Source organism: Embiotoca jacksoni, unplaced genomic scaffold, assembly GCF_022577435.1.
Source record: "Embiotoca jacksoni isolate LCO1_2020_lvr unplaced genomic scaffold, fEmbJac1.0.p SCAF_4, whole genome shotgun sequence".
NCBI lineage: Eukaryota > Metazoa > Chordata > Actinopteri > Embiotocidae > Embiotoca > Embiotoca jacksoni.
Window position 1 is genome coordinate 2,647,889 of NW_027185392.1, and position 13,858 is coordinate 2,661,746.

The 13,858-nt window shown below is 42.5% G+C and overlaps 3 protein-coding genes across 3 annotated transcripts; 2 read left to right on the top strand and 1 right to left on the bottom strand.

Annotated features, from left to right (window-relative positions):
• The first annotated feature begins 341 nt into the window (after positions 1–341).
• On the top strand, positions 342–3,861 carry LOC138208920 (tubulin alpha chain-like). The gene is made up of 4 exons (XM_069167151.1): positions 342–451; positions 2,058–2,280; positions 2,387–2,535; positions 2,643–3,861. Exons 1-4 carry the CDS (start codon positions 449–451, stop codon positions 3,621–3,623), a joined length of 1,356 nt encoding a protein of 451 aa, XP_069023252.1. The 5' UTR covers positions 342–448; the 3' UTR covers positions 3,624–3,861.
• Positions 3,862–5,667: 1,806 nt separating this feature from the next.
• LOC138209668 (tubulin alpha chain-like) lies at positions 5,668–8,554 on the top strand. The gene is made up of 4 exons (XM_069168402.1): positions 5,668–5,767; positions 6,746–6,968; positions 7,075–7,223; positions 7,331–8,554. Exons 1-4 carry the CDS (start codon positions 5,765–5,767, stop codon positions 8,309–8,311), a joined length of 1,356 nt encoding a protein of 451 aa, XP_069024503.1. The 5' UTR covers positions 5,668–5,764; the 3' UTR covers positions 8,312–8,554.
• Positions 8,555–10,086: 1,532 nt separating this feature from the next.
• LOC138209670 (tubulin alpha-1C chain-like) lies at positions 10,087–11,728 on the bottom strand. Its single transcript, XM_069168403.1, has 3 exons — positions 11,495–11,728; positions 11,240–11,388; positions 10,087–11,132 (listed from the first exon to the last, which is right to left on the bottom strand). The coding sequence occupies exons 1-3, from the start codon at positions 11,613–11,615 to the stop codon at positions 10,158–10,160; spliced, it is 1,245 nt and encodes a 414-aa protein (XP_069024504.1). The 5' UTR covers positions 11,616–11,728; the 3' UTR covers positions 10,087–10,157.
• Positions 11,729–13,858: the final 2,130 nt, after the last annotated feature.

Genomic DNA, 13,858 nt, shown 5'->3' on the forward strand with positions numbered 1-13,858 from the left:
CCTTCGTGCACATTGACTTAAGGTTTTATTTTTTTCTCTTTTTACCATCATCATTTCTAGACCACGTATATTTACCTGCTCTGCATCTCATATTGTGGCATTTTTGCTCAAGCCACTTTTGATGCTGCTTGTAAAACTGGGATTTTTTTTTTTTTTCAACGATAATAACGGTTAAAAATTTCTGCACTGCTGTGAGAAAAAAAAAAAAAAAAAAAAAAAAAAGGCCTCTTCTGTGCGAAAGATGACAGTTAGTGTTAAACCAATAGGAGACGAGCGCATGTGACTCTCAGCCAATCGGATGCAGCTCCCCTTTCTCCGCGCAAGAGGAGTATAAAAGACCCCGCACCCTGAAACCCAACAGCTTCTTACACAGGACTCCTTGACAGTCGGTCGTGAAAGTAAAGTTTATCTCCATCCTTGTTGTTTCATCTCCAAAGTAAAAGCAAAAATGGTGAGTAAACTAAAAATCTTTTAATCTAACATAACTAAAATGTTTAACGTGAGATCGATTTATTGGCATTATGAGGCTTTGATGTAAATTACCGAAATGGGAGCTTCGAGGGTTATATCTACCTAACGTTCACTGGAAAGAATTTAACCGTTGGCATAGTTTTGTAATGGGTAAATGTGGGAACGGGTTTCTGTCTCCCTGTGGACACTATTAAGGAAAATTGTCCCGCCTCCTATAAGACAAAATGACTGATAATTCACCTGTCAGACGTTGTGGGAATAAATGTAGACAATGAATGGCTGGCCGGCGAGTAACAAAGAGGGTTTTTTTTTGTCTGTGGCAGGAAGGCGCTGTTTTCTATTTGTAGTAATGAAGACAGCTAAGCAGGGGAGGGAGGGATTGGATACCTCCCTCATTTTAGAGGTGGACGGGGGATTAGTTCGTGTTTTTGCCCGTAATTTACGGGCTGTCGTCGTCGCTAACGGTCCACCTCATCCTCACCGCCGTCTGATGCAGCAGGTTGTCTCCCATCACTGTCCGGCCTTAACGGCTGCAGTGCGTTTATCTGTGGACCCGCCCTGGTCCCTCGGGAGAGTCCATGTTCATCCGCCATAGGGGTGTGTGACGTCACCAGAGCAGGGCGAGACACGTTTAACGCGCTTTCACGTTCGACGTGTTTATTTCGTTGCTTGGTTTATATACGCGATTTTAATTCAGAAATATATATATATTTTTTTGTAATTTGACAATTTACCGTTAGTCCATTTAACGGCTGGGTGGTGGCAAAGGGAGCCCCCCCCCCCCCAGTTGTTGAAATGGTTTTGACCTGGTTTCAGTTGGAGTGATCTGCATTGATTGATTTAGGTCTTCGGTACTCTGAACCATTCGCGTGCTTTAAGATTTCTCTTTTGTACTCTGGATTTTTGAATCTTGGGTTGGTCCGCTGTGCCTAATTTTATTTGGGGGTTTTGGCCGATTTTAAAGACAATGATATTTCCCAGGTTTTGTTTTAATCCATAAAGATAGATAGATAATTACTTTGTTAATCCCGTAAGGAGAATTTTTTTTTTTTCGCTACAGCAGCATTTATAGATACAGGTAAAGCAATATAAATAACAGTAAAATATATTAAACATAAAAATGCACAATATATGCAGTAAAATAGAATAATATATCTGTGGTGTTCTCTTGCCTCCGACACTGGACCAGATCTGATTTAAAAAAAAAAAAAAAAAAAAGTGGTTGCAGCCTTACACTTTTTTTTTTTTTTTTTAAATCCATAATCACTAAACTTTATTACTACATCGTATTTTTGTCAGATAAAATAATTTTTCTGTCTTGATCATATTAAATGCACCATCATTGATCGTGTTAGCTTGAATAAACTGATTCAAACACTAAATGTGTAACATATTGGCTTTTATCAGGTGACTCGGTCATGAGGTTGTGATGTCTGGTGCGGTATGAAGTCTGTATTTCTACCTCATTCATTCGGTCCTCAGGTTTTTAAGTTGACCTACTCATTTAATTAATAATCTGAAGTACATGATTAGTTGTAGTTAAAACACATTTGGTTAACATTAACACTAATTCTTTCTTTCCACAGCGTGAGTGTATCTCAGTGCACGTTGGTCAGGCCGGTGTCCAGATTGGTAACGCCTGCTGGGAGCTCTACTGCCTGGAACATGGGATCCAGCCGGACGGACAGATGCCAAGTGACAAAACTCTTGGAGGAGGAGACGACTCCTTCAACACCTTTTTCAGCGAGACTGGAGCTGGAAAACACGTCCCCAGAGCTGTTTTTGTGGACCTGGAGCCCACTGTCATCGGTAAGTGTCCTCAATTCAAGCTGAAAATGAATTTAAGTAATTAAAAGTGTAATATCTGGATGTCAGTGAACCACGCCTAAATCAATGCCCGTTTTTGTCTCCTTAGATGAGGTGCGCTCTGGGACCTACCGCCAGCTGTTCCACCCTGAGCAGCTGATCACTGGAAAGGAGGATGCCGCCAACAACTACGCCCGTGGACACTACACCATCGGCAAAGAGATCATCGACCTGGTTCTGGACAGGATCCGCAAACTGGTGGGTGAATTCATACCGGTTATTTTCCAATTTAACTTCAAATTGTCAAATCAAATGACATGACTGCATCTCGTATGTGGTTTCCGTCTCTCCCTCTCTGTCTTCAGGCTGATCAGTGCACCGGTCTTCAGGGCTTCCTGGTTTTCCACAGCTTCGGTGGCGGCACCGGCTCCGGTTTCACCTCCCTGCTGATGGAACGTCTGTCCGTCGACTACGGCAAGAAGTCCAAGCTGGAGTTCTCCATCTACCCAGCTCCCCAGGTGTCCACGGCTGTGGTGGAGCCCTACAACGCCATCCTGACCACCCACACCACCCTCGAGCACTCCGACTGTGCCTTCATGGTAGATAACGAGGCCATCTACGACATCTGCCGTAGGAACCTCGATATCGAGCGTCCTTCCTACACCAACCTGAACAGGTTGATCAGTCAGATCGTGTCCTCCATCACTGCTTCCCTTCGTTTCGATGGTGCCCTCAATGTTGATCTGACAGAGTTCCAGACCAACTTGGTGCCCTATCCCCGTATCCACTTCCCTCTGGCCACCTACGCCCCCGTCATCTCTGCCGAGAAGGCGTACCACGAGCAGCTCACTGTGTCCGAGATCACAAACGCCTGCTTCGAGCCGGCCAATCAGATGGTCAAATGTGACCCTCGCCACGGCAAGTACATGGCTTGCTGCCTCTTGTACCGTGGTGACGTGGTGCCCAAAGATGTCAACGCTGCCATCGCCACCATTAAAACCAAGCGCACCATCCAGTTTGTGGACTGGTGCCCCACTGGTTTCAAGGTGGGCATCAACTACCAGCCGCCCACCGTAGTTCCCGGTGGAGACCTGGCCAAGGTCCAGAGGGCCGTGTGCATGCTGAGCAACACCACTGCTATTGCAGAGGCCTGGGCTCGGCTCGACCACAAGTTTGATCTGATGTACGCTAAGCGTGCCTTTGTTCACTGGTATGTAGGTGAGGGTATGGAGGAGGGAGAGTTCTCCGAGGCCAGAGAAGACATGGCAGCTCTGGAGAAGGATTACGAGGAGGTCGGAGTCGACTCCGTTGAGGGTGAAGGAGAGGAGGAAGGAGAGGAGTATTAAAAGGGACCTCAAGGCCCTAAATGTAGAATGAATGGTTAATTAAAATGGTCAAAGAGCGCCATCATAAGTTCTCTGATGTAGTTCTGTCAAACATCTGGTTTATTGTTGGCATTTGTTCACTCGTGTTTACATGTTAGATGGTCTCTAAATGAACAACAAAATAAAAGTAAAAGTTGTGTTTCTTTTTTTTGTGATGTTCAGATGTACCATGGAGATATTAAAGGAGTTAACTGCTGGATTTTGTCTTTCAATTTTTTTTTTCCAAAAAAGGAAGTCATACTGAAAACCCTAAAGAATTCATTCAAACTATGAAATACTGATCACACAAATGCCAAATCTTTCCGGTTCCACACCCGGCTCGACACAAAACATTACTCTTCATGCACCTGAAAGAGTTTCTTTGGCTCTACTACTCACCTGATCATGACAATGGCTGTATGTATTTATTAGTGTTACAGCAGCTAAGTCACAAAAACAAACACTAACAGTTTTAAAGACGCTCAGAAGTTAAAACTAAAATAAATCGCAATACTTTAAAAGGTTCCTTGTGATATTCTGTATTAGTCTATTACATAGTTGTATATTAGTTTGAATGCATGTTAAAGTGCTTCTTTAGAGTGGCTTAAATGAGAAGTGGAAATAAAGAACAAGTGAATTTATATAGACATATGGGGCTGCATAAATTATTGGGGTCAAGTTTTAATGATAAAATCTTCCCAAAACATGTTTAACCGGCAGCATTATTTCATGACAGTCCACAAACTCCCATCTTCTCTTCAGCATGATGAAGCTCTTAATATATGGGGCCCTCTGGTGGTGGCAGAGTGTTAGTGCATCAAAACCTTGAAGCTCCAGGAGGAGGCTGTGATGGAAAGGAAATCCACCAAATGTAAGAATAAATGAAAAATACATGTCAAAAACAATGTTTTCATCTGCCAATTAAAAGAAATATTATTACAAGATTTTATAAACATTGTCAAAATATCCAGTTTCATTTCCTTTACTTAAAACTAAGGAATTATGTCTTAGACGGTAACTAAAGTAGTCTACAGTAATGAGTACTATGTTAAGCTAAATGTACTTGAGACTATTTCCTGCTTTAGTATATTACAATTCAAAAGGGAAATATTGCACTGATAGCTGTAGTTATTACTTATCTACAAACATGGATGTATTGTAAAATTAACTTTTAATGTATCATGCATCCTTTGAAGATTAAACATGTAGTTCTCAGTTTAAGGCCTGTGAGCCTTTACAAAAAAAGCAGTTTCTTAGGACTCTCAAAATTTCAGATGATTATTGTCCTCTGATTGTCTCAAATCGTATTATTTGATTACATATTTGAGGCCCAGTGAGGGACATTTATCTATTTTATTTAAAAATAAAATAAAAAATAAAATAAAGATTACTAAAAAATCCACAAATATGAGTACAAATTTGTGAAGCAGAACTTGTCTTCTTTTATTTTATTTCTACCACTTTAATCATCTGACAACCCTTCAGGTTTATCTTGTGAGGCTTTGGAGGGTCGCGGCAACTACTTTGGGAAATATAAAATTATTCTATCCAGCTGTATGTATTTTGTATTATGTGTTTGTATTATGTGTTTTATTAATACTACTAATAGTTTGTATTTTGAAGGCAAAGTTTGACTTTTAATGTCGTATTACTAGGTTATTGAGTACTAGTTATACTCTGTTTTTTGGGGGGTTAAAAATATCAGGAAACAGCCAGTCTGAAAATAGAAACATTTAGAAGACTCCGTTAAGTAACTGACGTGTGAAGACAATAGAAAACAAAAGTAAATAACGATTACAAAACTTTTTTTTTTTTAAAGTATTCACTTCCGGTGCAAAGCCGACTGCTGTCAGTTGAATTGCCCCACTTTCACGAAGAGCTCGTGGCGTGTCAATGAAAAAGCAAACGGTTTCATTTTGACCAATAGGAACGCGGCCCGTGTGACGTCAAACCAATCGGATTCAGCAGCCCGTTTCCGGTCGGTCAGAAAGTATAAATAGCCCCGCCTAGCAGAAAAGCGCCAGTTACCTCCAGCACTGGACTCATCAAGGCCCGTTCGTTGGAGCTAACTCTGTTGCTTCCTCTTCCTCAACTCTTCTCAACCGTTCTCAACTTCAGGAAACATGGTGAGTTTGAAAAGTTCGTCGTCGTGTGCCGTTTGAACTAAATTTAAAACATGGATTTGTTTTGATAATGTAACAGACAGTTAACCGAATAGAAACTTTTGAATGAGCAGAATTAAATGTTAACATTTGAACTGGAGAGAGAGAAAAAAAAAAAAAAAAAAAAGAACATTTCAGACTGTTATCTAAACTTCGTCATGAAGCGAGTCGTGTTTGGTGGAAGTCGACAAGGGGCACAGCCCAAATTCAGGCTGTCCGGTTCCCTCTCTCGGTTCGCCCATGGACCTATTTGGTCGGTGTACTTCCAGCCTGAAGCATTCCTCGGATTTTTAGTGCCTCTTTGAAGGGGGCCTTTATGAAACTGCAACCACAGGCTTTTTCAAACAAAACCTTTTCACTCAAAGCTTAGTGAGCCTTTTTTTTTTTTTTCACGTTTAATTTTATAGGTTGTGGAGGTCTGTTAAAACTCTAACCAGCTGCAGCTGTTTGGTTTGTTCCATTTCTTAACTTTGATGTGAAAATGTTTGTTCTCGACACAAAGAGATTTTTTTTTTTCCCTCCCTTTTTTTTTTTTTTTTTTTTTTTTTTTTTTTTCTCTTCTCCTCGCCTAAAGCACATGTCGGCCTCCGATCAGTTTTCAGTTCAGACTGTGTGCGCAACATGTCAGGCGGCTGTAGTCATGCTGTTTGTGCGTCACATTTTTTTAACAAAGGAGCCTATTTTTCTCTCCCCTGGATGCTGCATTAGATCAAGCGCAGTCCTAAACATGTGATGAGTCTCCTTGAGAGTAATCGGTGAAAAGTAGAACAAGGATTTTTTTTTTTTTTCCTTTTCTTTTCTTTCTTCAGCCAACCAAGTTTTCTTTGTGTGTTTATATATAAATGGAGTTCTAGTTACAAAAAAAATGAACTGGATTAACTCTTATTTTTATTTTATCCCCCCCCTCTCTCTCCCCTCCCCCTCCCTTCTTTCTTTCCACAGCGTGAGTGTATCTCAGTGCACGTTGGTCAGGCCGGTGTCCAGATTGGTAACGCCTGCTGGGAGCTCTACTGCCTGGAACATGGGCTGCAGCCGGATGGAAGGATGCCAAGTGACAAGACCAGGGGAGGAGGAGACGACTCCTTCAACACTTTCTTCAGCGAGACTGGAGCTGGAAAACACGTCCCCAGAGCTGTTTTTGTGGACCTGGAGCCCACTGTCATCGGTAAGTGTCCTCAATTCAAGCTGAACTTTAATCTAAGTAAATAGAAGTGAAATATCTGGATGTCAATGAACCACGCCTAAATCAATGCCCGTTGTTGTCTCCTTAGATGAGGTGCGCTCTGGGATCTACCGCCAGCTGTTCCACCCTGAGCAGCTGATCACTGGAAAGGAGGATGCCGCCAACAACTACGCCCGTGGACACTACACCATCGGCAAAGAGATCATCGACCTGGTTCTGGACAGGATCCGCAAACTGGTGGGTGAATTCATACCGCTTATTTTCCAATTCGACTTCAAATTGTCAAATCAAATAACATGACTGCATCTCGTATGTGGTTTCCGTCTCTCCCTCTCTGTCTTCAGGCTGATCAGTGCACCGGTCTTCAGGGCTTCCTGGTTTTCCACAGCTTCGGTGGCGGCACCGGCTCCGGTTTCACCTCCCTGCTGATGGAGCGTCTGTCCGTCGACTACGGCAAGAAGTCCAAGCTGGAGTTCTCCATCTACCCAGCTCCCCAGGTGTCCACGGCTGTGGTGGAGCCCTACAACGCCATCCTGACCACCCACACCACCCTCGAGCACTCCGACTGTGCCTTCATGGTAGATAACGAGGCCATCTACGACATCTGCCGTAGGAACCTCGATATCGAGCGTCCTTCCTACACCAACCTGAACAGGTTGATCAGTCAGATCGTGTCCTCCATCACTGCTTCCCTTCGTTTCGATGGTGCCCTCAATGTTGATCTGACAGAGTTCCAGACCAACTTGGTGCCCTATCCCCGTATCCACTTCCCTCTGGCCACCTACGCCCCCGTCATCTCTGCCGAGAAGGCGTACCACGAGCAGCTCACTGTGTCCGAGATCACAAACGCCTGCTTCGAGCCGGCCAATCAGATGGTCAAATGTGACCCTCGCCACGGCAAGTACATGGCTTGCTGCCTCTTGTACCGTGGTGACGTGGTGCCCAAAGATGTCAACGCTGCCATCGCCACCATCAAAACAAAGCCCAACATCCAGTTTGTGGACTGGTGCCCCACTGGTTTCAAGGTGGGCATCAACTACCAGCCGCCCACCGTAGTTCCCGGTGGAGACCTGGCCAAGGTCCAGAGGGCCGTGTGCATGCTGAGCAACACCACTGCTATTGCAGAGGCCTGGGCTCGGCTCGACCACAAGTTTGATCTGATGTACGCTAAGCGTGCCTTTGTTCACTGGTATGTAGGTGAGGGTATGGAGGAGGGAGAGTTCTCCGAGGCCAGAGAAGACATGGCAGCTCTGGAGAAGGATTACGAGGAGGTCGGAGTCGACTCTGCTGATGGGGAGGGAGAGGAGGAAGGAGAGGAGTATTAAAAGGAACCTCAAGGCCCTAAATGTAGAATGAATGGTTAATTAAAATGGTCAAAGAGCGCCATCATAAGTTCTCTGATGTAGTTCTGTCAAACATCTGGCTTATTGTTGACATTTGTTCACTCGTGTTTACATGTTAGATGGTCTCTAAATGAACAACAAAATAATGGTAAAAGTTGTGTTTCTCTTTTTTTTTTGATGATGTCACAATGTATCATGGAGATATTAAAAGAATTGACTGCTGGACTTGCTGTATTTAAATTTTTTTTATTTTAATTTTTTTCAAAAAAGGAAGTTGTACTTGAGACTATTTCCTGCTTTAGTATATTACACTCAGCTGTAGTTATTACTTATCTACAAACATGGATGAACTTTTAATGTATCATGCATCCTTTGAAGATTAAACATCTAATTCTCAGCCTGGTGAGCCTTTATAAAAAAAACAACAACTGTTTTTTAGGACTCAAAATTTCAGACGACTGCTATGCTCACAAGTAGCTGAATACGGCCGGGGTTTCGGCCTTTTAACACCAATGAGCACGAAATGCATTAACTTGTCACATCTCTAATTCCCGTAGTATCTGATTGTTATTGCTGTTGTTGACCAACTCGCCGCTGTTCATGAGGACCAGAGCAGCTGACTGAAAACAGACGTGGCTCGGAGTGAACGGAAGAAGAAAAGTATTGCGGGGTAACGCAAAGGTTGTCCTGAAAGAACTGATCCCCCGTGACCCTTCAGGGCCTCCGTAGATCTACAACAGTGCGCTGTGCCATTGTGGCAGTGTTTTTTTTTTTTTTTTCTACCTTTATTGAAATGTTAAATGTCAAAACGTTCAATCCGAATGTTGCATACACATTTTTTTCATATTAGAATGATAAATTAAGTGATTTTTAGGGTTATTTCAGATGGATGAATTGCCAGTATCCCTGAAAAATAATGTGATTTATCTGAAAATAGATTCATTTCCTTAACAGGCTTAACAATTTGTACAGGTTCCAAGTAATGTTAAATCTTTAGACTCAAATGTATTTGCATTTTTTTTGGGGGGAGTATTTGTAAATAAAGATCTCATATTTTTGTTCTATAATATCACAGTAACCTTCCTAAAGGAAATTCACGAACTAATTTATCCTGTAATTCACACAAAACTGATAAAAATGTTGTACAGAAAAAAATAAAATATATATACACATATAACAGCAGGGATGGGAAAAACATTCATATCTCCTCCAGCCCCTCGGAAAAGTTTAAAAAAGGAAATTAAAGGAACTATGACGTTTTTCTGAATTAAAGATCATTGTTAATGATAACTGACTTTCATCTTGACTCGGTCTTTTCTTGGCCCATTTTTATCTATTTTTCCTCAGTTGTTGCCGTGTGTCCCACCTTTATTTCAATTTTAAAAGATAGAAATTACATCTTGAGTTGAACTACATGATATTTGCAACAACATCAAATAGTTTGTTTAGTTTGTGGTTTTTATTAACTTCAACATGGTGGAGTCCAAAATCTGAACATCACCGCCCCCATTTAACTAAAATGAGTAGAGCGTCAGCTCTATAGTTAAAGTATATGTAAGCTTCAAAGTAACACTAAAAATATTATACCATGAGGTAAATGTTATGTTTCAGGGTTTGTCAGTGGAGAAGAGTGAAACATGAAGTGTTTAGTCTGAATGAGAACGACAGAAACTTTATCTATTAAAACAGGAAATTGCTAACACTGCATCATTTCTGCCTAACATGATAAATGAATTAAAGAGAAGCTGACAATAGTGTGGTAAATAAAAGAGCTTTATTTTTTGACATTAATAAAGACACAGACCACCAAACATGGAGTAATGTCTTTTTAATACTCTTCCCCGTCATCTTCCTCTCCCAAACTATCTGTTCCGACCTCCTCGTAATCCTTCTCCAGAGCTGCCATGTCTTCTCTGGCCTCGGAGAACTCTCCCTCCTCCATACCCTCACCTACATACCAGTGAACGAAGGCACGCTTAGCGTACATCAGATCAAACTTGTGGTCGAGCCGAGCCCAGGCCTCTGCAATAGCAGTGGTGTTGCTCAGCATGCACACGGCCCTCTGGACCTTGGCCAGGTCTCCACCGGGAACTACGGTGGGCGGCTGGTAGTTGATGCCCACCTTGAAACCAGTGGGGCACCAGTCCACAAACTGGATGGTGCGCTTGGTTTTAATGGTGGCGATGGCAGCGTTGACATCTTTGGGCACCACGTCACCACGGTACAAGAGGCAGCAAGCCATGTACTTGCCGTGACGAGGGTCACATTTGACCATCTGATTGGCCGGCTCGAAGCAGGCGTTTGTGATCTCGGACACAGTGAGCTGCTCGTGGTACGCCTTCTCGGCAGAGATGACGGGGGCGTAGGTGGCCAGAGGGAAGTGGATACGGGGATAGGGCACCAAGTTGGTCTGGAACTCTGTCAGATCAACATTGAGGGCACCATCGAAACGAAGGGAAGCAGTGATGGAGGACACGATCTGACTGATCAACCTGTTCAGGTTGGTGTAGGAAGGACGCTCGATATCGAGGTTCCTACGGCAGATGTCGTAGATGGCCTCGTTATCTACCATGAAGGCACAGTCGGAGTGCTCGAGGGTGGTGTGGGTGGTCAGGATGGCGTTGTAGGGCTCCACCACAGCCGTGGACACCTGGGGAGCTGGGTAGATGGAGAACTCCAGCTTGGATTTCTTGCCGTAGTCGACGGACAGACGCTCCATCAGCAGGGAGGTGAAACCGGAGCCGGTGCCGCCACCGAAGCTGTGGAAAACCAGGAAGCCCTGAAGACCGGTGCACTGATCAGCCTGAAGACAGAGAGGGAGAGACGGAAACCACATACGAGATGCAGCCATGTCATTTGATTTGACAATTTGAAGTTGAATTGGAAAATAACCGGTATGAATTCACCCACCAGTTTGCGGATCCTGTCCAGAACCAGGTCGATGATCTCTTTGCCGATGGTGTAGTGTCCACGGGCGTAGTTGTTGGCGGCATCCTCCTTTCCAGTGATCAGCTGCTCAGGGTGGAACAGCTGGCGGTAGATCCCAGAGCGCACCTCATCTAAGGAGACAACAACGGGCATTGATTTAGGCGTGGTTCATTGACATCCAGATATTTCACTTCTATTTACTTAGATTAAAGTTCAGCTTGAATTGAGGACACTTACCGATGACAGTGGGCTCCAGGTCCACAAAAACAGCTCTGGGGACGTGTTTTCCAGCTCCAGTCTCGCTGAAGAAAGTGTTGAAGGAGTCGTCTCCTCCTCCCCTGGTCTTGTCACTTGGCATCTGTCCGTCCGGCTGGATCCCATGTTCCAGGCAGTAGAGCTCCCAGCAGGCGTTACCAATCTGGACACCGGCCTGACCAACGTGCACTGAGATACACTCACGCTGTGGAAAGAAAGAAAGAAAAGAAGAAGAAGAAGAAGAAAAAAAAGTAAATCCAGTTCATTTTTTGTAACTAGAACTACATTTATATATAAACACACACACGGAAAACTTGGTTGGCTGAAGAAAGACAGAAAGAAAAGAAAAGGAAAAAAAAAAATCCTCGTTCTACTTTTCACCGATTACTCGCTCAAGGAGACTCATCACATGTTTAGGACTGCGCTTGATCTAATGCAGCATCCAAGGAAGAGAAAAATAGGCTCCTTTGTTAAAAAATGTGACGCACAAACAGCATGACTACAGCCGCCTGACATGTTTCGCACACAGTCTGAACTGAACATCTTTAGGGACAGAAATATCACAAAGAGGCTGACTGTTCATGGACTTCAGAAGAAGAAGAAAAAAAAAGTCTTTGTGTCGAGAACAAACATTTTCACATCAAAGTTAAGAAGTGGAACAAACCAAACAGCTGCAGCTGGTTAGAGTTTTAACAGGCTGGAAGATTAAACATTAAAAAAAAAAAAAAAAGCTCAAAGCTTTGAGTGAATAGGTTTTGTTTGAAAAAGCCTGTGGTTACAGTTTCATAAAGGCCCCCTTCAAAGAGGCACTAGAAATCAGAGGAATGCTTCAGGCTGGAAGTACACCGACCAAATAGGTCCATGGGCGAACCGAGAGAGGGAACCGGACAGCCTGAATTTGGGCTGTGCCCCTTGTCGACTTCCACCAAACACGACTCGCTTCATGACGAAGTTTAGATAACAGTCTGAAATGTTCACTTTTGTACATTATTGTTTCAGTTCAAATGTTAACATTTAATTCTGCTCATTCAAAAGTTTTTATTCAGTTATCTGTCTGTTACATTATCAAAACAAATCCTTTTTTTATTTTATTTTATTTTTTTTAATTTTTATTTTTTTTAAAATTTGGTTAAAACAACACCACTAACTTTTTAAACTCACCATGGTTCCGGATGTTGAGAAGAGTTGAGGAAGAGGAAGCAACAGAGTTAGCTCCAACGAACGGGCCTTGATGAGTCCAGTGCTGGAGGTAACTAGTGCCTTTCTGCTGGGCGGGGCTATTTATACTTTCTGACCGGCCGGAAACGGGCTGCTGAATCCGATTGGTTTGACGTCACACGGGCCGCGTTCCTATTGGTCAAAATGAAACAGTTTGCTTTTTCATTGACACGCCACGAGCTCTTCGTGAAAGTGGGGCAATTCAACTGACAGCAGTCGGCTTTGCACCGGAAGTGAATACTTAAAAAAAAGAAAAAGTTTTGCAATCGTTATTTACTTTTGTTTTCTATTGTCTTCACACGTCAGTTACTTAACGGAGTCTTCTAAATGTTTCTATTTTCAGACTGGCTGTTTCCTGATATTTTTAACCCCCCGAAAAAACAGAGTACAAGTAGTACTCAATAACCTAGTAATACGACATTAAAAGTCAAACTTTGCCTTCAAAATACAAACTATTAGTAGTATTAACAAACAATAAAATGGTAGAAGTATTCAGATAATTTATTTTCGTAAAACCTTCAATACAAATATGTAAAAACACAGCACAAGTAAAGTCCTGCAACCTCCTTCTAAAGACAGAAGACCAGCAGTATTGTCAGCTAAATGAACTTGAAGTATTTAAAGTAAAAGTACACACTATATGCTGACAAATAGCCCCGGGTGGTTCATATCACATCATTGGTTTTAAAAATCGGATACATCCATGTGTAAGCAGAAGTTTACTGCTGTAGCCGGGTGAGGCAGAGATAGTTTTAACTGCTTTACATACAGCTAGATAGAATAATTTTATATTTCCCAAAGTAGTTGCCGCGACCCTCCAAAGCCTCACAAGATAAACCTGAAGGGTTGTCAGATGATTAAAGTGGTAGAAATAAAATAAAAGAAGACAAGTTCTGCTTCACAAATTTGTACTCATATTTGTGGATTTTTTAATAATCTTTATTTTATTTAATTTATTTTTTAAAAATAAAATAGATAAATGTCCCTCACTGGGCCTCAAATATGTAATCAAATAATACGATTTGAGACAATCAGAGGACAATAATCATCTGAAATTTTGAGAGTCCTAAGAAACTGCTTTTTTTGTAAAGGCTCACAGGCCTTAAACTGAGAACTACATGTTTAATC